At 42.2% G+C, this 25,587-nt stretch overlaps 1 protein-coding gene across 13 annotated transcripts in view; it reads left to right on the top strand.

The window, feature by feature from the left end:
• The window catches only part of FGGY (FGGY carbohydrate kinase domain containing), a 378,028-nt gene that overhangs the window by 124,983 nt on the left and 227,458 nt on the right, over positions 1–25,587 (top strand). For all 13 annotated transcript variants that reach the window (XM_046663109.1, XM_046663101.1, XM_046663099.1 and 10 more), the window contains one exon: positions 18,344–18,459. In XM_046663109.1, the coding sequence (XP_046519065.1) occupies positions 18,344–18,459 (116 nt within the window). The remainder of the gene's footprint in view (positions 1–18,343; positions 18,460–25,587) is intronic.

Raw genomic sequence — 25,587 nt, 5'->3', positions numbered from 1 at the left:
GAACTTGCACTTCATAGCCACTCAATATATTTTATTAAATTGAAATTTAAAAGGAAACTTGTGTGCTTTTAGTTAAATAAGACCATAAATTTGGCACAACTGTCTTCGTGAACTTGAAATTCTCAGACATGCTTTTCCTTAGCGTTGTTCTTTTGTTGAGACCGAAGAGGTCGGCTTTACAGCCAATGAAATGAATCACAGAATCTTTGAACCAGAATAATAACAAGAGTAATGATAAAAACACTAGAAATCACCTGTGCAGCCCATTCCCTTCTCTGTAGGCCAGACAATTCCCCAGCGGATTAAACCGATGGGGCTCCCCTTTCTTCAAGACCCCTTTAAAGAAGACTGTCACATTCTCTTACCAGCTTGTCGCGTCTCCTGGCCCCGTAAGTGAGGCGGCTCTCTCAGCCTGACTCCTCCCTTACTGAAATTTATGCTCATTGCCTTCGGAGAAATGAAAACCAGCTGCTTCCAGCTGAAACTATTTCCCTTCCTAAGATGGTGGTTCCATCATTTCATAGCCTTCTGCTCCCCTGGTGTAATTCTCCCTTCTATCTGACATACCTTTTTGTTCTCTATTTCCAAACCGTTGAATGCTATTCTCTTAATTTATTAGTCTTTTGCCTAAAAAAACTCAGGCTAGGTCTGATTAGTAAGTGATTGTTGATTTCAGTGTACCTAGAAATATGTCTCACACCATTAAAATACATAGATCCAGCCAGGATGGTGGGTAACTGTGGTACTGTGACCCCCAAGTGATATATGGTAGTATCTTTTTAGGCCTGCTATCAATCATTCCCATCTCATTTTCTCCAGTTGCTTAATTTATTAGACATGATTTATTTGTCATAAACTGCTTTGCAAGGTTCTGTTTGTTTTTTCAGATCTGGTTTATAAATAAGCCTTAAGAATGCTCTCAATTAGAAAAACATATGACAATTCTAAAGGAGGTTTAAAAAAAGAACATGGCACCCTCTCAATGCACTTTTACCTTTTTGTATGCTTTCTCAATCAGGAAACCCCACAAGCGCCTTCATGGTAGTGATTAAAAAGGATAGCGAGCAGAGCAGGCCACTTCCTTTCCTTATTTAGTTTAGCAAGGGTATTGATTTACACTTGAGCAGAGGCCTCTGGTCCCTTCTATTTGTTGGTTCCTTTGTTTGTTTTTAATATGACTTCATTTAAAAACTCACCACATGGACTGAGTTGCTATGTGAGCGATAGAGCTCCAGTTGGGCACTCAAAGCAGACTTTGTAGGCAAGAATACAGTAGGTCTGTATGTACAGGGTAGTAGGTTAAAGAAGACGTCAGTGATAGGTATTCTGTCAACAAACATTGATTAAGCATCTTCTGTGTGTCAGCCTTATTAGGAAGTCAGAGAGGCAGAATGTACATCTAGTTTACAGTCCAGAGTTGGGGAGGGAAGGAAAACTCAGCAGGCAATCATGATGTAATTGGTGCTATGATAGGGAGCACTGGAAGCAGGGCGGAGGGGTAAATAACACCCCCTTGGATGAACGCCCAAAGGAATTGACATCTGAAGGTGGTTAAGATTTACCAAAGGTGGGAAAGGTCAAGGTGTTTCAGGCAGGGGGAGCTGCATGACAAAGCACACAAGTGAGTGGGAGCGGGACCAATTCAGGAAGCTGCAACTTGTTTCAGCCAGAGAATAGGCGAACCACGGAGAACTTCCTGCTCCTTACTCCAGGTTCCCCAGGATGCACATCTTAGGCGTGTTTTTCATTTTTCTCTGGTGTTTTATTGAAGTTCTAGAACCTCCACAGAGTTAATTTCTCTAGACTTCTGTGTTCCCCTAGAACTTTGTATGTGCCCATATTAAAACTGTGCTTACGTTGTTTTGTTCACTTCCCCCCTAAGTCTGTCTTCCCTTCTAACCTCTGATCTCCCCAAGGGAGAAGCTCTAATACTCCCCTCTGTATCTTTGTGGTGACATGCTTGGTACTGGCAAAATATGTTTATGAATTAATGAGTGACTCCATGAATGGATGGAGTATTCTGAGTGGTTCTGCCCCTAACTTTGCAGAGGGGGCACAGTTTGGGCCCAATATGGGTGTGCAAGTTTCAGATATGAACCAAGAATTTGGTTTTTAACTCAATTTTATCTTGAGTTGAGCAAGGCTGAGTTGGGTGGCTTATGTTATTGTTTCATTCAGTTCAGATAATGGTCATCAAATTAGAGCTGAAAACTCATCTCATTTCTCTATAGTGTTCTTAGCATTGTCTCAAAGCAAGGTTGCATTTGAATATTTTTCATTCGTATTTTCTTTCTCAGAGGTAGCTATGAGGTGATGATCATGATGATATTGATGCTGATGAAAACGAGAACAAAAGTAGCTACCTTTGATTGGCATATGCCATGTCCCAGGCACTGTGCTACATGCTTTATGTGAATTCACTCACTTAATGAACTTATGATATAAGAACCATTACTCTCCTGAACAGGTAAAGAAAATGAAGTGCAAGGAGGATCTCTTACTCGCTGCGAATGATACATCACCATGTCACATCCCAAACTTTTGCTCTGTACATGCTCAGTAATCCCTTCCCCACAGTAGCAGTGAAATCAGGGGACTGGAAGAGTCCTTAGGAAGTCAGCTATTTCATCTTTCATCTGGAGGAAGATCACACTTGCACTGAATGCTTTGGCACCAGCGCTCTGCCTGAAACATCTCCTCCACCAGCTCTGTCCACCTGGCCAGCTCCTACTCATGTTTCAGGACTCACGGCTCAAACTGCTCCTCTAAAGAGCTTCCTTACTATTCCCAGGTAGAGTTGTCCTCTTCCTCTCCTGTTCCTCTTAAATACCTTACATTTTGCCTGCGAAAGACCCCTGTCATGCAGAGAGAATGTTCCTGGAGGCAGCGTGTAAAGTAGTTAAAGACATGGGCTCTGAAGCTAATTGTTTGGGTTCAATGCTGGCTCTACCCATGGTAGCCGAGTGATCGTAGGGTGCTCTGCTCCCCCAAGAGTCTGTCAATTCCTTGAGGCCAGAGGGATGGTATTTACTACGAACAGCTTAAATGGCTAAGTCACGAAGTTGCCATGTTCTTGACGTTAATAGCAAGTCTGAGTGTACCCTCCTTCTGAAGAGCTGACGTACTGTTTCTGCCAGCCAGTTTCTGGATCTTGGTCTTTGAAGAACATTGAAAACTGAGTCTGTTTCTTTGTTGTTGTTTTTCGTAGACTTTATTTTTTAGAGCTGTTTTAGGTTCACAGCAAAATTGAGCGGAAGGTACAGAGATTTTCCATATACCTCCTGCCCCTACACATGCATAGCCCGTCACTCCCCGTCCCCCATTATCAACATCGCCCACCAGAGTGGTACGTTTGTTACATTGATGAACCTGCATTGACATCATAATCACCCAAAGCCCGTAGATTCTGTTATGGTTCACTCTTGGTGTTGTGCCTTCTGTGGGTTTGAACAAATGTATGACATGTGCCTACCATTACAGTATCATATGGAGTAGTTCCACTGCCCTCAAAATCCTCTGTCCTCTGCCTATTCATCCCTTAAGAACCTAGTTTTAAAGCCATTTTTCTGTGTGTTTCTTGTTATTTTCCATTTCCATTTCAATTTTCTATACCTTCCCTTCCTTTTTTTAGAGACAAGATGTCTTGAAAGCTATGAAAAGTCCACGTCTATACTTGTAGTTCACCAACTCTTTCTTTTCATGTTTTCTCTCTTCGCCCTCTTTGCAAGGTCTTAATCTGGCTCTCTCCCCTTTGTGCCAGAGAGAGACTGTTCTATGTTAGAACCCTCAGCTCTGAGAGCCAAGTAAGTAGGCAGCTCAGTGGTTGCTGTAACAGTGGACATCGTAACTGAGGGCACTGACGTCACCTTGGCGACCCCCACTTATCCTTATGGCCATCATCATAACGGTGCCCTCAGTCACCTGGAGCGCTGTGAATTCTGGCAACAGGAGAACAGGGAGGGAAAGAATTCTCCTAACACTCTGCCATTTTGCACATGGGAGAATGGCACCATTTCTAGAGACCAAACCAGAATAGGTCGAGTGAGAGAACTGGAACTGTAAGACCTGCTTAATACTCGCAGGAGTTATAAGTATGGAATCCCTGCCGATGGTATCACTGAGCAAAATCAGGCACAGCAGTTTAGAAGGTTTATTGTGAGGGAAATCACGATGCCTTTCGAAACCTCTTAGAGTTGTCAACGTCTCATGAAAGATAGCGGTAAAGACTACTTGTTGAGTGCCTGCAGTATGTTGGGCACTGTGCTGAACCATACATAGTATAGTTGTGATTGCTAAGGGAGTTTGTAAAGATCATCCTAGCCAAGAAAAGCTTGGCTTTATAATTTGTTTATATGTTTCTTTATTTTGAAGAGTGTTCTCAAGTTGAGAGGATGTGTGTTGGATGCTCTGGAGTCCAGATACTGATCATAAAGGGGCCTGCTAGCCAAGCAAGACTGGAATACACTGGGCCAGTTGGCAGGAGCTTTTGAATCTGCCCCTTTCGCATCCTTTGCCAGGAATCTTGCATTGTCTTTTTAAGGCAGAGCAGCCTTGAACAACCATGTATTAATATAACTTTCTTTTCCTAACTTTTTTCCCCAACTTTAGACTAGTTTTGCTCTTTTCCTCACGTTTCTCGTCTGTAGCGTTAGATCCCAGGCTTACCGATATGTGTGCTTCAGATGACTGTGGATTCAGCTCAGTGCTCAACAAATGCAAAGTTCAGGATGCCATTAGGACTGAAGAATGTTGGAGGATAAGGACTGTAGAGACGCCACTGTCTGTCCTTGTTCACGCACAGTGTGTTGTCCTGTAATAGGATAAGCCAAAACGGGTTGACCTTGGAAGAGACATTTTAATACTGGAGCTTATAAAATCTTCGGGAAGTTCCCCTTTCTGAGTCAGACTGGGATACATGCATGTGTCCTCAGTCTCAGACTTTCTAAGTTGTACTGGGACATAGCTATGCTTGAGAATAGGTCGTGGTATCAATAATCTCATATTCGTACTAGAGTAGACCTTTCAGAGGAAGCCAGCACCAGGGTGTGGGACCCTGAAGACAAGGGGTTTGGAAGAACTAGAAGATGGGCCAGGGGTGAGTCTTCAGATGATCAGAGCCCAGAGGCTGAGATCAAGCCTCTTGTCCAAGAAATTAGAATAAGCCTGAAATTATTGAGTAAAAGAACCAAGATTATTAGGATGGAGAAGGAGCTAGGGCAAAGGCAGAGGCAAACAAGAGGTGGGGAGAGGGGTGCAAGATCTGAGGATGCTCCTGTCAAAAGGCAGCCCCATTTCAATGGCCTTGAGCTATGGGTCTGTCAATGAAGACTGAAGGAGTGGACAGATGCTCAGTGTAAGCCCTTGCTCCATAGCTCTGCCCCCTTGGGTGGAAGCATCTAAGGCAGTATTTAAATTCTTGGTTTTCCACATGTCTTTCGATACTATAAGCTCTACAAACACCCTGTAATATTTCTTCATTATGCTTACCGTTTATGGTATTTATTTATTAGAAATTGAAGAGAGCTCTTTAGGAATTTCTCTCCTCTGCTGTACTCTCGGCTCCATGAGGGAAGAGATGGTGTCTGTGCTTGGTAGATAATAAGAGCTTACTCAGTATTTGTTGAGTGAATGAGGGAGGGAGGGAGGAATAGGGGGAGTAAGTGGCTCTTTTGTTCTTTTCCTCATTTGGGGAAAATATACAGCTGTTGAGTCTGCATGGAGAGGCTCTCGCTGAAATGTGGCCTGCACAATGTTCTCCCCCACCTGCAGCCCTTTGCACGTGTGGCTCTTTCCACCTGGAACCTTCTCTTTCCCTACTGGCACTTGCCTCTGTTTTCACCTCTTCTGCTCCTGCTGCTTCCTCTGCTCGCGTGCAAATTTACCGTCCATCTGATTGACACATTCTTTCTTTAGCCATCTCATTGCCTTCAGTCTGGGAACTGGGAACTCTGAATCTCCTGGAAGCCATTTTGTCTTCTTTATGATAATATTTCTATTCTTACTCATTATGGATGGACTTTCAGCTGAACTCTCAAAAGTCATTAATTTTCACCCCTTGAGGGAGCATCTCATTGTTGTCCCCAGGTCCTTGCCCATGGTTGCATCTCCTGAATATCTTAAGTTTCACCAAAACATCCTCATAGAAAACCTAAGACAGCTCTTTAACTGCTCCCTGGAGCTCTGTGTTTCTTGAGCTCCACATCTGCTTTTATTCTCATATTTTTCTTTCATTAAGAAAAGGAGATAGCACACAAGATGAACACAGAGAAATCAGACACCTCAAAATTATTGAGCTTGTTCACATGGTCTCACCAGCCTTTGCAATGCTTGTAAATATCTTTTCATGCGTGGGCTTGGATAGCATGTAATTAACAAGTGTAAACGTTTAGGTGGTCAGACCAGGGTTTGAACTTCTGCCTTGCTGCTTTCCAATGATATGACCGCACATGAGTTACCCAACCTTTCTGGGCCTCAGAGTCCTTTCATATTAAATGGATATACTGATGACATCCTCACCAGTTTGTTGTGGGAACAGTTGTGTGACCTACGTAGAAGTATTAGGCACGGTGCCTGGCATACAATGGGGCTCAGTAAGCTGTCACTAGTTTCCTTCCCTTTCCCCTTTGTTTTCCTCCTTCTCTTACATTGTCTCTAATTGTCATCATCCTTATTTTTTAGGAGATAGATCTGAATCCATGAGTCCAGGGGCATCACCAAGATCTTGGAATATTTGGCAGTGACTTCAGGATCTTCTGTTTTTGATTCTTAGATCTCTTTCTCTTGGGGGTGTGGAAAACTCCCTGGACTTGATTATTTATCCAGTTCTTTCATGCTCCATATTGTCATGGCCACTTTTGAGCCATATTATTGGAAGTCTAACTGAAAGGCAATTTAATATCGCCCTGTGTTGCGTCATTGCATATATTATTTCGGTCTGTCACGGACCTGTCAGCAAGTCTTGAGGAAGCACAGAGCCAACAACAACAAGCCTGACATCTGACAGCTCGTTAGCAGAAGCTTCTCTGATCGTGCAGTGGTGTTTCTTCAAATATCAGGCCCTCTTGGTCTCTCTGTTCATACCATTAGCGATCTAGTCCAAGTCATACGTCCCTGCGAGCTGTATCTTCAGTGCTGGTCATTCAGTCTGTTGCATGGTTTGGAAAAACAGCCATCGTAGGCCTGTGATGTACTGAAGGCTGCAGCCAGGAATATCTTGGTAACTTATCACCACTCTCAGCTCTAATTATTCTGTTACTCACTGACTTGTTCGATTGACACTCTCCAGGTTCTGCCTTCCCCAAGCAGAGAACAAAAGGTTTCCCTTGAAAGTGGGGCCTGGCAGTGTCAATAGAGTGAGTTGCACATGAATAATGCAGCAGTGCCAACTGCATGTTGATAAAGTCTTGTTGGAGAAATACATGATAACGATCAGGCCCCTGGAACTCAGCGGGTGTGTACCTTTGGTGCCTTGCTCTGGGTCAAAGCAGGAAAGTCAAAAGTTCTTGTTCTCGTGAAGGCTGCTTCATGGTCTCAGGAGTTTGGCTGGAATCTTGGTGACACTTTCCCTTTGTTTCTCTCAGAGTTTGGAGCCTTGTACCTGCCTAGAAAAGCTCTGATACGTGGATGGTGGGCCCACTATTTTCTGAATTAATGCTTTTTAAAAAAATAGAGATGATGGTGATAGTGATGATTATAGCAGTTACCACTTATTGATCATTAAAAATGAGCTTTACTCATATTTTATGAGTTTAATGCTCCTAACACTCGAGGGATCTGGCTGATGTTTTCTTTCTCTACCCTCAACCTCCCAACTAGCCTTTGGTCTTTTCTTTTGTCTGGTCATATTCCCCCAAAACAAATCTTCAGCAGATAAACCTGGCAGCCAGAGCTGTGGGGTTGAGTTGGGGACAGGATCTTAAGGGCTGACCTGCACAGAGGCAGGCCGGACTTTACCTCTCGGTTCTTGTCAGGATGGCCCTCCCCTTAGCTGGCCCTGTGCCCTCCTCTGTCTGAGGGTGAACCTTAGCCTTCTTTCAGGGTGTGGGAAAGTGTACCCCGGGTGTTCATAGTGAAGGCACATGAGGGTCTAATTACTTTCTACACCACCAAAGGTGACTTTCCACCATCTTGCTGTTTTTAGCCCCACTTTTATTCCTTATTCGGGGGTACGTGGTGCCATTACTTCCTGACCTTTTCTGAGTCCCTGCAGAGTAATCATTGTGCTTCCGGGTTTTCCCCATGACTGCTTAGGTTCTATCTTTCTCAAGTTAGTATTTGAGTTACTTCTTATCCATCAGTGTTTTCTGGCTTTCAGATTTTTGTTGCTGCCATACTCTATCCTGTTCCCTTTGTCATTGTGGGTTTTTGCCTTGTTGAATATTCTTATATTGCCACCTTACTGGAATGTTTAAAAGGAGCAGAGGTCAACACGTGTAGTCAACCTGCCATCTGTAACGGGAAGTCTCTGTTTTTGCATTTTTCAAAAAGGGAAGAAGATTTGTTAGAGGTTTGGCGTGTTTTTGTGTCTGGGGAAGTAAGTGATGGGAGGCATGTGAGAGCAGCAAAATGCATTTTCAAAAAGCTGTCCTCGTTCTGTTCAGATGGCCAGTCTGTGTGCGGGACCCCTTGCCCTGCTGCCCAAGGACACTCCAGGATCTAACTTTGTCTCCTCCAAGGCCTGTGCAGAGAGCAATAGCTGAAGGTCTGGGCCTTGTGATACGAACAATTAGAAAGTGATTAGGAGCCTGAAAGCTTCCTTCTGTAACTGACATCCTGGGGTTCTCTTTCATTTACTTGGTCAACATGCATTGAACTGTCAAAATTCGGCTGGTCCTGGGAGTTGACGTGATGAATGAGGCAGATATGGTCCCTGCTGTGGGGGGTCATGGTCGAGCCTGACACACTGAAATTCACACAAGGTCAGATGGAGAGTCAGGAAAAGAAACAAAATAAAATAATTCACTGGTCTTCTGTGCTCATGTGCTCTTTCCTGAAATAGTATAGCGTAGAGCAAGCCCCACAGTTCTGGACTCCTCCATTCTGTCAGATCCTTTAATCAACATGGGCCGCTGAATTTCAGACAAAGCTGTGTAAAAAACGAGGGTGACCGTAGGTGGCCACATCCAAGTATACCATCATGAATCCTTGATTTCATGTATGGTTTTTGTGCTTCTTGTTTGTTAGTTCTGAGCTAAACAAAGAAAAAGAAATCTAACCTTAGACGCTGGCCCTGTGGCCGAGTGGTAAAGTTCGCACGCTCCACTTTGACAGCCCTGGATTTCACTGGTTCGGATCCTGGGCATGGACATGGCACCGCTCATCAAGCCGTGCTGAGGCGGCGTCCCACATGCCACAACCAGAGGGATCAACAACTACAATATACAGCTATGTACCAGGGGTCCTCTGGGAGAAGAAGGGGGAAAAAAAGAAACATAACTGGGATCAAGTTGCCGTTCTAACACAGTATGATTTCTTCTTTAACCCACAAGTCTTCTTGGTGAATTGACCCTTTTATCGTTATATAACGTACCTCTTCATCCCTGGTGATGTTTAGCGTTCTGAAGTCTACCTTCTGATATTCGTGTAGCCACTTCTGCTTTTTCATTATTGGATTACCATGGGATGTCTTTTTCTACCCTTTTTTTCTTTAACATCTCTTGTGTCTTTATATTTAAAGTAAGTTTCTTATAGACAGCATATAGTTGGATTTTATTTTTTATTTTTATCCAGCCCAATGATTTCTGCCCTAGCATTGGCATTTTTAGGCCATTTACATTTAATGGTTAGGTTTTAATCTACCATCTTACTATTTCATTTTTATTTGTTCCATGTATTCTGTGTAATTTTTCCCTTTTCCTGCCTTCTTCCATATTACTGAAATATTTTTTAGTATTCCATTTTATCTCCCAAATTGGTTTATTAATTGTATTTATTTTTTACTGATTCCCCTAGGATTTATAATATGAATCTTATATTTATCACAGTTTACCTTAAAATAATTTTATACCACATCACATATAATGCACTTTCATATTTCCCTCTCATTTGTGCTATTATGGTCATATGTTTTGTTTCTATGTAAACCCCAGAACACATTGATTTTTTTCTAAATTATACTTTAAAGGTAAAAATTTAAAGTCAATTTTCTTTTCAAGAAATTTAAAAATAAAAAGGGCCGTTGCATTTACCCACGTATTTACTGATTTTGATATTTTTATTCCTTTGTATAAATTTATATTTCCAGTTAGTGTCATTTTCTTCCTCCCTGAAGAATTTCTTTTAACATTTTTTATAATGCAGATTTCTTGGCAATGAATTCCCTCAGCTTCTGTTTGTCTGAAAAATCCTGTATTTCACATTAATTGTTCAAAGATCTTTTTGCTGAATATAGAATTCTAGATTGATATTTTCTTTTTAATTTTTTTCCGCACTTTAAAGATGCCATTCCATTTTCTTCTGGGGTGCATTGCTTCTGATGAGAAGGCTGCAGACTCTTGTTCTTGTTCCTCTGTAATGTGTCCTTTTCCTCTGACTGCTTTTAAGATTTTCTTTTTTCACTATTTTTTTTTTAACAATTTGTTTATAATGTGTTTTGATGTGGTTTTCCTGCTTTGGTTTCATTGAGCTTGGCTTTGTGGATTGATAACTTTTATCAAATTGAGAAAAAGCTTAACTCTTGTTTCTTCAAATATTTTGGGTTGGATGCTGACATCGTCAGTTTTGTGTTGTGGAGTCTGGATTTTGTTGTCTCCCTAAAGGTTGTTGAGCTACTTTTTCTGGTACACTGCTAAGGCACTTTTGACTTAGTTTTATCCCTTAGAGTCTTCTTTTTTTAACTTTGTCAGTTCAGATTTAGTGTAGCCTTTATACAAGGAAAGTTCAGTCACACTTCTGAGGCCTGTGTCTCTTGGGATCTCCACTGAATGTCCCGAGTGATCAGTGAGGACATTCCACTTTAATTCTGGTGCCTCATGTGATCCTCAGCTCTCTGTGAGCTCTGAGAACTGTGCAGCCCGCAGCCCTGCTGTCGCTCGACACCAGCTTCATGGAGTGCCAGTGCACATACCTGCATCTTAACAGTCAACAAAGACTTCAGGGGACTCGTGCGCAGTTTTCTGGGGCCCTCTTTCCGCATGGCTACCTCCTCTTTAGAAGTCTGTGGCACCACAGCTTCCAGCCACCTCAAATTCCCTGAATTCTGAGCTCAATCTCCTCAAGTTCCTGGAGCTGGCACATTTTCCTTGGCATCCCTCTTTCTGTTTTGCAGTCTGGTGTGTGCCTCCAGGCAGAAAGCCAGAGTGATCTTATGGCTCACTTCATTCATTTCCTTCTCTCAGAGGTCGCAGTCCTGTGCTGCCTGTGCTCAAGGTCTGAAAGCAGTTGTTTTGTATATTTTTTTCTGCTTTCCTAGTTTTCTAAGGCAGGGAATAAAATCCAGTCTCTGTTACTCTGTCCTGGTCAGAAGCAGAAACTTCTGTTGTTCCTACTTCAGTAAGAATTTCTATCTTGCTGTGGCGTTTAACATCATCAAATACTTTTTAATCTTTAGTATGAGTTGATCATTTTTCTCTCCTTTAATAAAATACTGTGGTAAAATACATCCATAGATCTTCTGTTATTAAAATTTTCTTGAATGTTGTTCATGATTATTTTTTTCCATTTTTATATTACATTTGGTCCTGCCTTGTTTAGAATTTTTATGCCTCCATTCATAAGGTGAGAGTGGCCTCTGATTTTCGTTTCTCCTCCTGTCTTTGCTTGGTTTTGTGACATAGCTATCTTAGCTTGATGAATTACTTGGGATGCAATTACTTCCTCTCCTAGACTCTGAAATACTTCGGAGCACTCTGTTCCTTGAACATTTCTTGGAACTTTCTTGTACAATTCTCTGGGCTTGAAGTTTTATTTGAAGGATGATTTTTAATTACTGACTCAATTTGTTTAATGGTAATAAATTTATTAAGCTTCTCTATGTTTTCTTGAGTCGGTTTTGGTAATTTCTGTTTTTTAGTAAATTGTCCATTTCATCTAACTTTTCAAATTCACAGCATAACATTGTTCCTTTAGTCATTTTATTTTTTCTACCACTGTGTGCTTCATCTGTAGTTATATCCCTTGTTTTTAATCCATGATGTGTGTTATTTTTGCCTTCTCTCCTTTCTTCTTCCTCAATGTCTTTTCATAGAACCATGTTTTAGCTCTCTTGATTTCCTGAATTTTCTTAAGTCTTTCATCTGCTCCTTTTCATTCTTTGTTTCAGTTTAATCTTCTTACTGTTTTTCATAATTTTCTAAGTTGGCTGCTTAGGTTATTAATTTTCAGGTATCTAATAAAAGCTTTTAAAACTCGAATTTTCTTTGTAGAATACTACTTTACCCATTGAGTCTCTGCTGGGCTATAAAATGTTCGCCTCTCTCTTCCCCTAATATGAGTACATAGACTTGAGTTTGTTGATTGCCTTTGAGTGCTTTAATTCCTCAATAGTAACATTAATTATTGTTATTCTTTTGGTTTACCTGTTTCTTCAAATTCTGAAAGTATAATAAAATCTTTAAGTAAATTGTGTCTCATTTTAGGAGCTTTTTTTTAAATCTCTAGGAGCTCTTGTTTTATGTTTCACACTGTTTTGTTCAGTTCATAAAATTTAATGGAGGGTAATATTCTTCTTGGGTTCAGGGTTTTGTCATGGAATGTTCTTTTTTGTCTTGGCTAATATTTTTGATCTTGTATTCTACTTTGGTATTTATATTTTCATATTTTAAAAAATTTTGTTTGTATTTCTTATTTCTTTGTTGACTTTTTTAAAAAAAAACTCTATCACATTTAAAAAATCTGTATTGTACACAAGCTATAGCTTCATTTTAACCCCAGTGCGATTATTATCTTTTAACCAGTTGTGGAATTCAACTCATTGACATTTGTTCAAACACCTGAAATAACTGATTTTATTTCTTCCATCCTTCTGTCTTTTATCCTTCTATCCATTTTTGTTTTCTATGTAAATTATATTACCCCCATTTCCTTTCCTGTTTATTTTGACTGTTTTAGTTGGGTTTCACTGACTTGCTAATTTTCTCTTTATTCCCTTTTTATCTTTTGTTGTTTTGGAGTTCTACTAAGCTTTTTGTTTCTGTTAGTGATTCCTTCTCATTTCTTATAACCAACATTGAACTCTCATTCTGCCCAAATGCACATCTGCATCAAGGTGCTTCTCCTGTGCACCTTCTCCAATTTCTGACTCTGAGGCTTTGCTTACTTAATCTTATCAGTTCCAGGCTATTATTGGCTTTTCCTTCTAATACAGCGTGCCTATTATGTTCCAAGAAAACTTAATATTACAAATCCCTGTTTACATTCTCGTGTTTAAATTGAAACATGTGTATGTATGTGTGTGTTTGAATATATACATATGTGTGTACACACACACACACACACAAAATGAGCATCAGCGTTCACTGTCACTGGTTGCTCTGATCTTTGACTTCCCCTGTGTTGGGATAGCTGCTATGAATCAATGGTTTTTTGATTATGTTCTCTCTTAAGTGTTGTCCTCAGAGAACATATATGGGGAGTTTACTTTTTGAATCCTTGTGTGTTAAAAATGTTTTTCTTTTTCCCTGACAGTTGAATAATGTTTTGTCTGGGTGTAGTATTCTTGGATCTTTTTTCTTAACAGTCTGTACATTGTTCCACTGTCTTCCACATCCCAGAGCTGCAGATGAGCATCCCTTAGCTAGTCGGAATCTCTCGCCTTTGTAAGGAACTTGTTCTTTCTGTCTAGAGGCTTGCATGATTTTCTGTTTGTGCTTGAAATTCAAGTATTTCCTGGATTCCCACCCTGGATTTAATGGGACTTTTAATCTGCAGGCTTCAATCGCACTTCAGCTCAGTGTAATAATAAAAATAAAATTAGTACTATATTCATGTAGTTATAACATCTCCTTCATCTTTTTTTTCCCGCTCTACTCTTCATTTTTTTAAAATCCCTCCTGGAATTCCTGTTATCCTCGCGTTAGGCTGCTGGATCTGCTGCTCAAGCCTCTTTCTTCCCCCATTATTTCCCTCTTTGTATCTTTGCTACGTGTAGTAACATATTTCATTCACTTGGTCTTCCAGATCATTAATTTGATTTTCAACTTTAAAAAACTAGATTTTTTTTTTCAGTTCTTCTGCAGAAATTTTTAAATTTAAAATCAGTGGTTTTAGTTCAGAAAGTCTTTCTTGCTCCCTTCTAATTTCTCATCGCTTTCCTTCTTGAAGCTCTCTTCCAGTTTCTTCTGACCTCTGCTTAAGGGAGACCTGTGTCTTCCAGATGAAGTCCTGTGTGGCCCTCTCAGGCGAACTCGTCCCCTGAGTGAGGTGTTGTTTTCATTGTGCCTGTTCATTGATTTATGTTCTGTCCACTCTCACATAGGTTTCCATAGTCTCTGTGGCATTAACAGCTCCGAGAGCGGTGAAAGGTGCAGCAGTTGTGCGCAGGTGTTCTGGCCGGCCGAGGACAAACAGCGAGCAGCCATCTTTCTGGGCGGAAGCAGCGTTCTTCTCCAGCTGCTGATCTTTGATGCATCTTGGGCTGCCGCGGTGGCCCCTGTCTTTCTCAGGCCCCGATCTCTAATTCTAAACCTACTGATGCCACCCTCCGTGGGCTGGCAGTCAGCTTGCCTGAGGTGAATAGCTGTCCTGGGGGTGCAAGTTGCTCACCAGAACAACTCAGGCAATGGCAAGACCCTGGTCTTCTCGGAAGCCTCAGGGGGAGGCAGACCCTTGGTTCTTCTGCTGGTTCCTTACCTTTACTCACCAACAACATGAAGTTCTGTACTTGCTCTCTTTCCTGGAGATTTCTAGAGAACGTGAGGCCTCGGATGCACTCTCTAAATTTTACCAATTCTGCTGCTTTTACACACCCATATTACCCAAGAGTTGATTTAAAGAGACCCAAATGGAATGGACCCTAATAGTGTTTGAATAATCCTCATGGAGGATGGGGTTGCCAGAGGCATCTGCAGCTGTAAAACTTGCTGCCTCCTGTGCTCAGTCATCTCACTCCAAGCATCCTCTTTGGCCACTTATTCTAACTTGCTGTGAGGCCTGCGACATCCTTCTCCTTGCCCTTATTGGGGGAAAAACCTACTTGGAATAACTTAGTTCTGCTATAGAGTGTTGAGTTGTTTAACTATCGCTGTTACAAACCACAACCAATGCTCAGTAGTTTAACACAATAATCATTTATTTGGTTCATGGGGAGGTCATTTAGGCTGTGCTCTGCTGGGTGGTCTTCTAGTTTCAGCTGGACTCACTCACTGGGGTCTTCACTGCCTGGGGATGTGTGATTCGTGCTGGGCTTGGTGGTCATTACTGTGCTCCACATGTCTCCTACGCTCCTCCTGGGACCAAGGGGCTGACCCTGCATGATTTTCTCGTGGTGATGTCAGAGGTGCAAGGGAGCAATCAGAAACACATAATGCCTCTTGAAGCGCAGACTGGAAACCAGCACACGGTCACTTCTGCCGTGTCCTTCTGGCCAAATCCTGTCGCATGACAGAATCCAAAGTCTAGAGGTAGGAAGGGGCCTTGCCTTCCTACTGAGGTGGACAGTGTGGATGTGGGAGGAGAGGCTGCGGTGCTGCAAATTACATGGCAGAGGATGTGGCTATGTGGAGGGCCGAAGACTCGGGGCCATGAACTCCCCTCCCTCCCTGTAGCTGTTAAGGACCACAATGCAGTGTTTCCAGGTTAGAATCCTACCTGAAAGGAGAGAGCCATGAGTCTACCTTCGAGGGAGTGGGGAGACTTTTGCAGAGGAAAGGCCTTTGGGTCTGGACCAGAGGATGACTTGGAGTTCACCAAGTAGACAAGGATGAGTGAAGTGAGGAATAATCAATTAAGACAAAAGGAGCAGTCAGAGTAGAGGCACAGAAGCCTGCAGATGAATGGGACATCTGGGGATTGAAGAGTTGTCCTGTGTGATTGGATTCTTAGAAATGATCCTTCACCATCTTTTGCTTCATAGCATTTCTCTCCAGTGATCTATCAGAGTTTCCATAAAGGTGGGATTTCAGATATTGTGCCGGGAGGAGTTAGCCTATTGTGTACTCTTCAGAACGTGCTACATAGGTGGCTGCCTTCTCTGTACCTCAAAATTATCTTGCTTAAATGAGGTGAAGGATTGATCACGTGTGTATTACATTTCTACTGACACCAGCACTCCTTCAGTATACCCATGCCACTTAGCTTAGCTCAATATATTCTGCTATTTATGCCACAGCTGAAAAAACCATTAATAACAGTAACATTTGTTTGCCTTCAAAAGTGATTTAGGCCTCACAAAATGTCAGCTCTTCGGTGGAGCCTTTCTTGATGCTTTCTCCCCACTCCTCCCACCAGATTAGATCAGAGTCTCCTGGTAAGGGTTCTCATTTCTGTTTCTACTTCTTTCAGAACATTTTTGGCTATTTGTTAGTATATGATTTTAGATGTGATTGTTTGATCAATTTTTGTCTCCTTATTAAACCGTCAGATTCTCTGAAAGCAGAGGACCAGGTCTTTTGCATACCTCTTTGCATTCCCCAGGGCCTAGCATGGTGGCAGAGTCATAGTAACTGAATACTAAATATTGAGTGAGTGAGTGAGTGGGTGAATCTATGTGAAAGACTGAATGAGATGTACCTAGACTGTTGGCTCTCTGAGGTGGGTTTATCTTTAAAGCTGCATGGGCACCCTAGGTTTACCATTTACCTGTGGTGAGGTGGACAAACCATAGTCGTTCTTTGGTGCTTCCCTTCAGTCAGTATGCATTGTGGCTTGACATATGACTGAGGGTGGACTGGGTACTGGCGATGCAGAGACCATTAGGGCTGGTTTTGCTGGGAAGGAGTTGCTGGTTTAGTGGGAGAGATGGGGAAGTGGAGCGGCAGACAGTTACTATGGGAAGTGTTAAGATAAGGAGATGTTTGGTTAGAACTTGGAGAAGAGGTTTTGGACTCAGCCTGCCCTCCACTGAGGCTTCATGAAAAACGAGAATGTGAGCTGAGTCATGAAGGCTAACTAGGAGTTAGATGCGATACAGGAAAGAACATTCCAGGCAGAATGAAACAAAGGGTTCAGTGCACAGGGAAGTCAGAAATCAAGGCCGCCTGTGGGAAACTTAAAGCAATTCAGTTTTGCAGGGTGGAGAAAGCAAGGGTGGGCACTGGAGGTCGGATGGTCATGTCCTGAAGGGTCTGTGAAGGGTCGGGCTTTTTCCTGAAGATAGTGTGGAGCAGTTGATGGATTTTACTCAGGGGTTGATAGCATCAGATTTTATAAAGTGTGTTCTGGACACAATATGGAGAACAGATCGGAAGACAATGGGACCGTTGGGAAGATATATAAAGAAGCGGTTAATCACACAGCGGGATCGGGGCTGTGAGAGGAGGCGCCCTCTGAGCTCTGGGGGCTGGGAGGAGAAGCGCTCACCCAGAACTGAGCGCTCGGCCTGGTCTAACGGGAGTGTTTGAATTATCAGGGTGAAGAAACGGGGAAGGATTTTCTGAATAGGAGTTGGGCAAAGGGACAGAAATGTGTAAGAACATGATTTTTTTCAGAGAACTGCAGGTGAATTTTTGTTGCTGGAGTATAGAAACTAAGGGTGAATTGATGAGAAATGAAGCTGAAGAAGAATGCACATTCCAGCGTGTAAATCTCCTATTAAATGCAGCTTTGGACTGGAGTGGGCAGATCTACTCCACGCAATTTGTTTTTAATTTTTTACTATAGAGAATGTTGAACATGTCTAAAACAGTATAGCGAACACCATCCGCCTGTCACTAAGCCCACAACCACCAACCCCTGGCCAATACTGCCCCATTCGTAACACCATTCACCTCCCCTTTTCTTGTTGCTTTCATGCAAATCCCAGATATTATATTATTTTATACGTAAATATTTCAGTATGTATCTCTAAATGATAAGAAGGCTTTTTTGAAATACAGCCACAATTACCACTATGGTACCTAAAATTTAATAATACTATTCAACATCATTAAATATCTAGTCAGTGTTGTAAGTTCTAATTATCTCACAGATGTCTTCTAAATATAAATATAGATATAAATACCTGTATCCACACAGGCTGTTTGATCAGGATCTAAATAAAGGGTTGAGACTCTTTTGAAAGTGAAAGAAGGCACTCTTCATCACTGACAGGTGTAAATGGGGACTTCTGATCTAAACAGGGATGGATAATTACCTACTTAGGTTTACTCTACTTCTTCAGGACTTCTGCAGATATCTGGGCAGGTACTCAGCAAAATATGAAGGAAACCTAGCTCATATTATTCGTTCTACTTCTCTCCCATTTTCTCAGGTCTCTGTGCTCCCTCGTGTGCAAATGGACATATTCAGCAGAGAAAGGCTGGGATGACAGTTTCTGGAAGACGATCGGTTTAGAAGACTTTGTTGCAGATAATTACAGCAAAATAGGTAAAAAATAAAAACTCTGGAGAGTGATTATGTGTATGTGTATATGAGGATATTATTTTTTTGTTTTTATATGAATTAAAATACCGGAATTCAGTTCTGTTTTTCCGAGAAAAATGAGTAAGTTACGATGGATAGGCCATGACTGGTAGGCCCTTGTGTTGGGGCTTATAGGAACTGAGTGGAGATACAGGCTGTGAAGATCTGCATTGAAGTCTAGAATCTTAGACAGGAGGAGGAAGATATTTGCCTGGAGCAGCTGGGAACAGCATAATCAAGGGGTGTGTATGGATCATTTCCAGCACGACTAGGAAAACGTTTTATGAGTTAGGTTCAAGGAACCAGGCAAGGCCGTGAACAGAAAAAAATAACTGAAGAGATCAGAATTAGAAGAATCAGGACCTGGAACATGAGCCTGTGGTCCCTGACTAGGGCTGTAGGGTGTCAGACTTCCAGTTTTTTGTGGCACTGACCGGGTAGTAAAGGTGTAATGACTGGTAGGGGTTGATTTACCAGTGAGAAGAATTGAGATACTAGGTATGTATAACAATAACTGACATTTTAAAGTTTAAGGTTTGCATGTTCATTTCACAGGAAGATGTTTATTTCCTGTAGTTACTACTTACAATTCTAGTAAGCTGTCGTCAGGTAGAAAATTATACCTAATTAAATAGAAATACTTTTGTATTCCTTAGTGCTTATGTTAGGGTCTTATAACAATAAAATTAAGCAGTACAGTGGATTAAACAAGATAGAAGGGCATTTCCTTTTTATGTAATAGAATAGAGGTAAGTGAGTCTCAGGGCAGATCTGCCGTTCTCACAACATGGCCTCCAACTTCAAGTCCATGTTAGCTGTTGCAGTTCTCATCAGTCCCCGGCCAGTGAGTTGGAATAATGAAAAGGACCAGAGGAATCCATCCGCACTCTTTTGGAGGGAGCATAACATGAAAATGAGCCATGTCATTTCTGATCACCTCCCACTGACCAGCACTTGTTCATAAGGCCCCGCTAGCCTGCAAGGGTGGCTGGGAAATGTAGGCATTGGCTGAGCAGCCATTCGTCCATCCATGTGACCAGCTGTAAGTTGAGAGTTTTGCCTTTAACTATTGCTGAACAGTTAGTAGCATCTGCTACAACTTCTGACCACCCTTGAAAACTGAGTCCCATAATAGATTATTTCAGTGCAGCCTTTCTCTGGTGAAGTCCTCATGACCACTCTATTAAAGTTCAAGAATATAAAGATAGAAACATGACAGATCCAGGTAGTATCTATGTTCTAGACAACATAGCTTGGTTGTCTATGGTCTGTTCAACTACTAATCGCTAAATCTAGGGAAAAGAGCAGTGTCAGGGTAGCGTGCAGAAAGAGCCCTTCTGGAATTTCTGTGGCTCAGTTGAAACCATCTCAGGATCTGAGCTGGTAGAGAAAGTGGGAGGAACTTGAGACCAGGGGAAGAGAGGAAGAAAGCAAATCAGCCGTCATTAGTCGTCATCTACATTCCAAGTCCCTTGGGTAGGTGGTTGATTACCTACATTATCTTGTTTGGCCCTCACAAGCCTATTTGTATGGCTATTCCTATTTTATAGATGGGAAAACTGAGATTCTGGTCCTTGTCCACTACTGTGTATGAGAGTCAGTATTAGAACTAGGGTCTCTGACTCCATACTCTTCTGTCAAAGCAGACTGCCTCCTTGGGATATATGAGACTGAGGACGCTGATAACAGCAGTAGGGTTGGCCTCTAGCGGGTTTAGGCAGCAGTCCAATATCTAGCCCCCAAAGCCACCTTGAGCTAGATTGGAACAAGCATCCGTACCTGGACGGGAACGAGGGTGTGATGGGATCTCAGTTGATGAGCGGCTGTAACTTCTCAGGGTAGAAAAAGGATTAACGCTCTAAGTCACATGGTGATTGATTTCAAAACTCTGGGTGATCAGATCATTGGAGCCAGCGGCTAGGACAGTGATGAGAATAGGGTCAGTGTTTTATTCTGGGGGCTGAGGGAACTGTGCAGAGGATGGTGTGTTGGGACTCCTGCCTACCAGGCTGGCATTTTGAACAGCGCTTCAGATCCAGCAGGGGAAATGGACAGCCAACAGGAAAGTGATGAAAGCTCCTGGAGGACAGGGGCCATGTCTGCTTCACTCTTGAGTATCCTGGCAGAGAAGATTCTGGTCAATATCCGCTGATGGAATATGTGGGACATAAGCATATTTGTTTGAACTGCGACAGAGTGGCAAAAGTTAAGAGAAAATTGCAGCAAAGAGCTATCCCAGTGTGTTGGTCAGCTCCAACTGCCATTCCAAAATGCAGTAGACTGAGTGACTTCAACAACAGAAATTTATTTCTCGCATCTCTAGGAGGCCGGGAAGTCCAAGATCATGGTGCCAACAAGGTTTAATTCGGAGGCCTGTTCTCTTGGTTTGTTGGCAGCTGCCTCTCCTTGTGTGCTCACATGAGCTCCTCTTTGTGCCTGTGCAGAGAGACAGTGCGTGTGAGAGAGAGCTCTCTGGAGTCCCTTCTTAGAAGGACACTAATCCAATCAGATGAGGGCCCCGTCTTTTTGGCCTTATTTAACCGTGCCTCCTGGTAGACCCTGTCTCCAAGTAGAGTCACATTGGGGATGAGGGCTTCAACGTATAAATTTTGGGGGACACAATTCAGCCATAGCACCACGGTGCTAGTGCACTGGTTGGTAGGGCTAAGGCAGGGCCACTAAGTTCTGAGTCCCCAGCCTGGTGTTCTGAAGGCTCCCCGGGAGCTCCTCGCCTTGATGAAGAACCACCAGGATGAGTGCCAGGAGCGGGGCTCCTACCCTGTAGTTGGGGGGTCTACAACACTGAACTGGGAGCTAGGGTGGTTGCAGTTCTAGAACTAACTGTGTGAACTGAGACAGGTCTCGAATGTTTCTGTATCTCTATCGCCATGCCTGTGAAACACGTAATTAATAGCAGCCATGAAAACTAGTAGTTCAATCATGTCTGCTTCTCAGATGTGATATTACTGTATTACAGCCAGTATCTTTTTAGATTTTTAAAATTGTGTGACAGACTTATTTTGATTTATCCTGTCCTACAGCTGAAGAAACCAAGGTTCAGAAAGGGGAGTGTGCCTAACTGATGGTTACACGGTTTGCAAGTGGTAGAAGCAGTATTCAAACCCTTGTTTGCATGATTCCATATCTGCTGTAACCATTTGTCTATACTGACTTCCAGCTAATGTTCCTCATGTGCGTGAAGCAGCAGCAGATGAATGCTCCTCCTCCTTTCTAGATTTCAAGCGCATTTCTGTGTTCTTTACGTACCTTGTCACATGTAGTTCTCAAGGTCAGTGGCAAAGGTACTATTACCTGTTTACAGATGAGACTCAGAGAATGAGGCAACTTTGTCTAAACACGTGCAGAACCCATAAATTAGGGTTGAAGCTTTCGCTGAGGGAGGGCCTCGAGGAGATTAGTAAGTGGATAAATTAATGACTGAGATGGCTGCTGCTGGGATGTCGGCGCTTTTTGTTTTTAAACGCTGCAATGATATTTACTGATTTTAGCGGTATCTTCAGTGACTTCGGTCTAACTGCAACTCTGATTTCCTGATTACTTTAATGTTCTTGTGCTCCCCCACAAAGACCCATGTTTAAGTAGTATATTAGCTCTGCTAGTAGAGCAATGCCTCCGGGAAATATTCATTAAAAGTCCATAATGTTAATCTAGCAGAAAATTTCCAGAATAACTTTATTGGATTTTGCCTGTTAAGTTAATGGATTTTTAATGGCTGTCCTAAGGAGACATATCATTAACCAGAATATTGCCATACATGAATTAAAACTTACCCAGTCATCAAAATTAATTGTGTGATATTCCCTTTGACTTTCATTTCTGGTGACTTGAACTTGCCCTTTCTGTCTGAACCAAAGTGGAAGATGTTAAAGAGGATGTTGACCCTCAGTGTGACTTTCAGAAACTCCTCTGGAAGTCATCACAGACATTCTTCAGCAATTCTTGGAACTATGAAAAACGAATCTGGGAAGCCTTCCTGTGAAGTGTTAGGCCTTTCCAGTGGACTCGCCCTTCAAATGTGGGTAGTATAGTGTACAACATTTTAGCAGATTCGAGCAGAGCATTGTGGATTTGAGCATTAATACGACTACCATAATTTGCTCCATGTGGCGCTTTTAGCCAAGTCTTTACCAGCCTTCCTGGGCTCTTGCAGTAAATAAATGCTTTCACTGAAAACTGAACACTTCAGCAACTGATGGTCTTATGGAGGGATATTTTTGAAACAAATTATTTATGAAGTGTAAGTTAAGGATCAAATGCAATATTTATATGGTGCATTTCAAGGACAGGGGAGGAAATTTACAACGTTTTAAGTAACTACATGCAAGTTCCCAAAGCTAGAATGTTATTTCCAAATGCCTTCTTTCAAGGAGGTATTTGGATGATTTGGTTTGGGAACATTATACAAAGTAAGGGAAAAAAATAATTTTGTGAATCAAAAGAATACAGTAGACATTTCTTTACAACTGAAACTATTCTAGTTGATTTAATGTTCAGAATTGATGGAGAAAACCCAAACCTTGTGTTTTGTAGGGCATTACATACCCACAGTCCAGTAAAGTGATCTGTGTCAATGAATTTTTACCTTCAGCTCCGCGTGACTCATTCCTGGGTTGCCCATCTAATCCTAAACATCTATCAATAGCCAATGGGAAGGAAGAGATCAGCAGGGAGAAAGGACCCTTAGGAAGACACGCAGCATCCACCTGTTCCAGTCGGTCACCCAGGCTCTCCTTCAGTGCGTCCCGGCTGCCTTCCACTGCCTAAGAGTGCTTCATTGTGTTCTTGGGCTAGGCCACTTTGTGGAAACTCACATGTGCAACGTGGCTGAATTATAGGGTGATTGCATCACAGAAAGAGCTTTGTGATATGAAAGGGTTCAGCGTGTTAGCTTATAGATCATTCATTATTTGGGGACAGGGAAGCCTGACAAAGAAGAAACATAAATCCCAAGTAGGCCGAGTTACTAACTGTCGAGTCAGGGGCAGAAATGAAGATGAAGCGTATGTCAAGGGAGGGAGGCTGTGCTTTCTCCCTGGTTTTCTCTCCCGCTGTGAGGCTGTATTTTAGGCATCGGACACTGTGGGCCCCATCATCTGGCACACAGTAGATAGCAATGAAATATTTGTTGAGTGTGTGAATATATGTTTGAATGAAGGATTTGATAAATAAGTCCCCTTTTGGCTTCATTGTAGCTAATATTTAATGGACTCTCTGTAAATTCTTTTGAATTAAGTGCAACTACTAGGTGACTGAGAGACAGTGATTTCACTTCATAAATTCAGTGTTCACTGTCCTTTTTTCACTTATGTATCTGCCACTTACGAAGGGACTCCTGTGGGAGACACACCCCAGCCTGAATGACAGCTGCCACCCACCCTCTTTGCTGTAGCAGATCTGTCAGAGGCTTTCCGTGACAGTGGATGTTACAGATCCCTTTAAAGAAAAAAAACAAAACAACTTAAACCAACTTCTTTAAGGAAGATTTGGAATATCCCTTTTCCATAGAATAAAATAACTCTGTGGTGAACTGAGGCTGTGTTTTAGGTATTTTTGTCCCATAAACTTAAAATCATAGGTAAAGAATCTTGACTAATGACATGTATGTGTCGGGGACATAGATGTGCCAATGCTCACCGCTGTTCTGCTCTAAAGTATACCCAGACGAGAACAATTCTCAGAGCCACCAGAAGCAAAGTGCAATACTGGCTTTGGCGAGACTGAATTGACGAGCGTGAGGAGGATCCTCTCTCTTCTCAGAACCTAGCTGGACCTCAGGACCTGCATGACACTGACTTAATCAGTTCATTGGCAGGCCGAGGAGCTGGGACAAAGAGACAAGAGACTCATCTGGGCTTGCTTCAGGGCTTGGTCTGCTGTTTGATCTGCTAAATTCACAAACTCACAGAGCCCACCGGCCCACAGCCGGTTCAAGGAGAGAGACGCATGCCAAGCCTGCCCTGACTCCATTTCAAGGCTGTGGCTCCTCTTCCTAGTTAACATGTCCTGTGGATGTTGGGGTTATTTTCAAGTCTCATGAATCAGCTGAGCAATTCCTCTTCCCGGTGATGGAATAAGTGAGAGTGCAGAAGACAGGAGTGTTCACTCTTATGCTACTCTATCCTAGGGGAGGGAAGAGGAAATCCCCTTGTGGAAACATGCCTAAGGGAGGGATTTCAAGCAGCAATGTGGTATCAAGACCAGTGTTGGGAGCCTGAGTCTAGCCGTGTCACGCATAGTTGTGGGTGTTATAAAATCCTCTTAAGCTATTAATGCTCGGTGTTAATACTCAGTGTTCTGAATTTGCCCAATAGATTTTAGAAGAGTATTTCTTTTCATGCACATTTATTTTTCCCATCAAATTTTAAAAAATAGGTTTTATTCCAGGTTGACATTTGGGGGAACAAGAAGTCATGAGCTTTCAATCAAAAAGACCTGGGATCAAATCCCAGAGTCACCACTTACTGGCTATATAACCTTGGACAAGTCACTAAACCTCTCTAAGACTTGATTTCTTATCTATTAAACAAGCATAGGAATATGTGCCTTGGATGGTTCTTATGATGGAGTGATGGTGTATATAAAGTGTATGACGTCTGGTAAGACCTCAGTACACAGTTGTTAAATTAACCCACACAGAAGGATTCAATATGACATAAAATATCACAATGACGAGTGGAGCTAGCATTGGGCTCCCCTAATGCCAAGTCCCATGAACCAAAAAGGACTTTTGATAATTATATTCAAGGGAAGGAAAATTAAGAAGGTTTGGTTAATGGTGTGCAAAGACAAGGTGATAGTAATGATTGAATAGAAAAAAAGGACACGCTTTTATTTTCCTTCGTCACCCTCATCCGTTAACTTAACAGCAACAGGCATCATGCTACATGCTGGAGAATAATAGTGAACCAAAGCCAGCAGGGTTTCTGCCTTCCTAGAGTTTTCAGTTCAGTGGAGAGAGCATTAATCAATAAATCGCAAAATTGCCACTGAGGTAAATGCTACAAAGAATGGGTAAAGGGGACATCCAGAGTATATGATGAGGGGATATGAGCATGTCAGGGAAACTGGGAT

The sequence above is a fragment of the Equus quagga genome, chromosome 5, assembly GCF_021613505.1.
Source record: "Equus quagga isolate Etosha38 chromosome 5, UCLA_HA_Equagga_1.0, whole genome shotgun sequence".
NCBI classification, from domain to species: Eukaryota; Metazoa; Chordata; class Mammalia; order Perissodactyla; family Equidae; genus Equus; species Equus quagga.
This window is presented reverse-complemented; position numbering and strand designations above follow the sequence as displayed.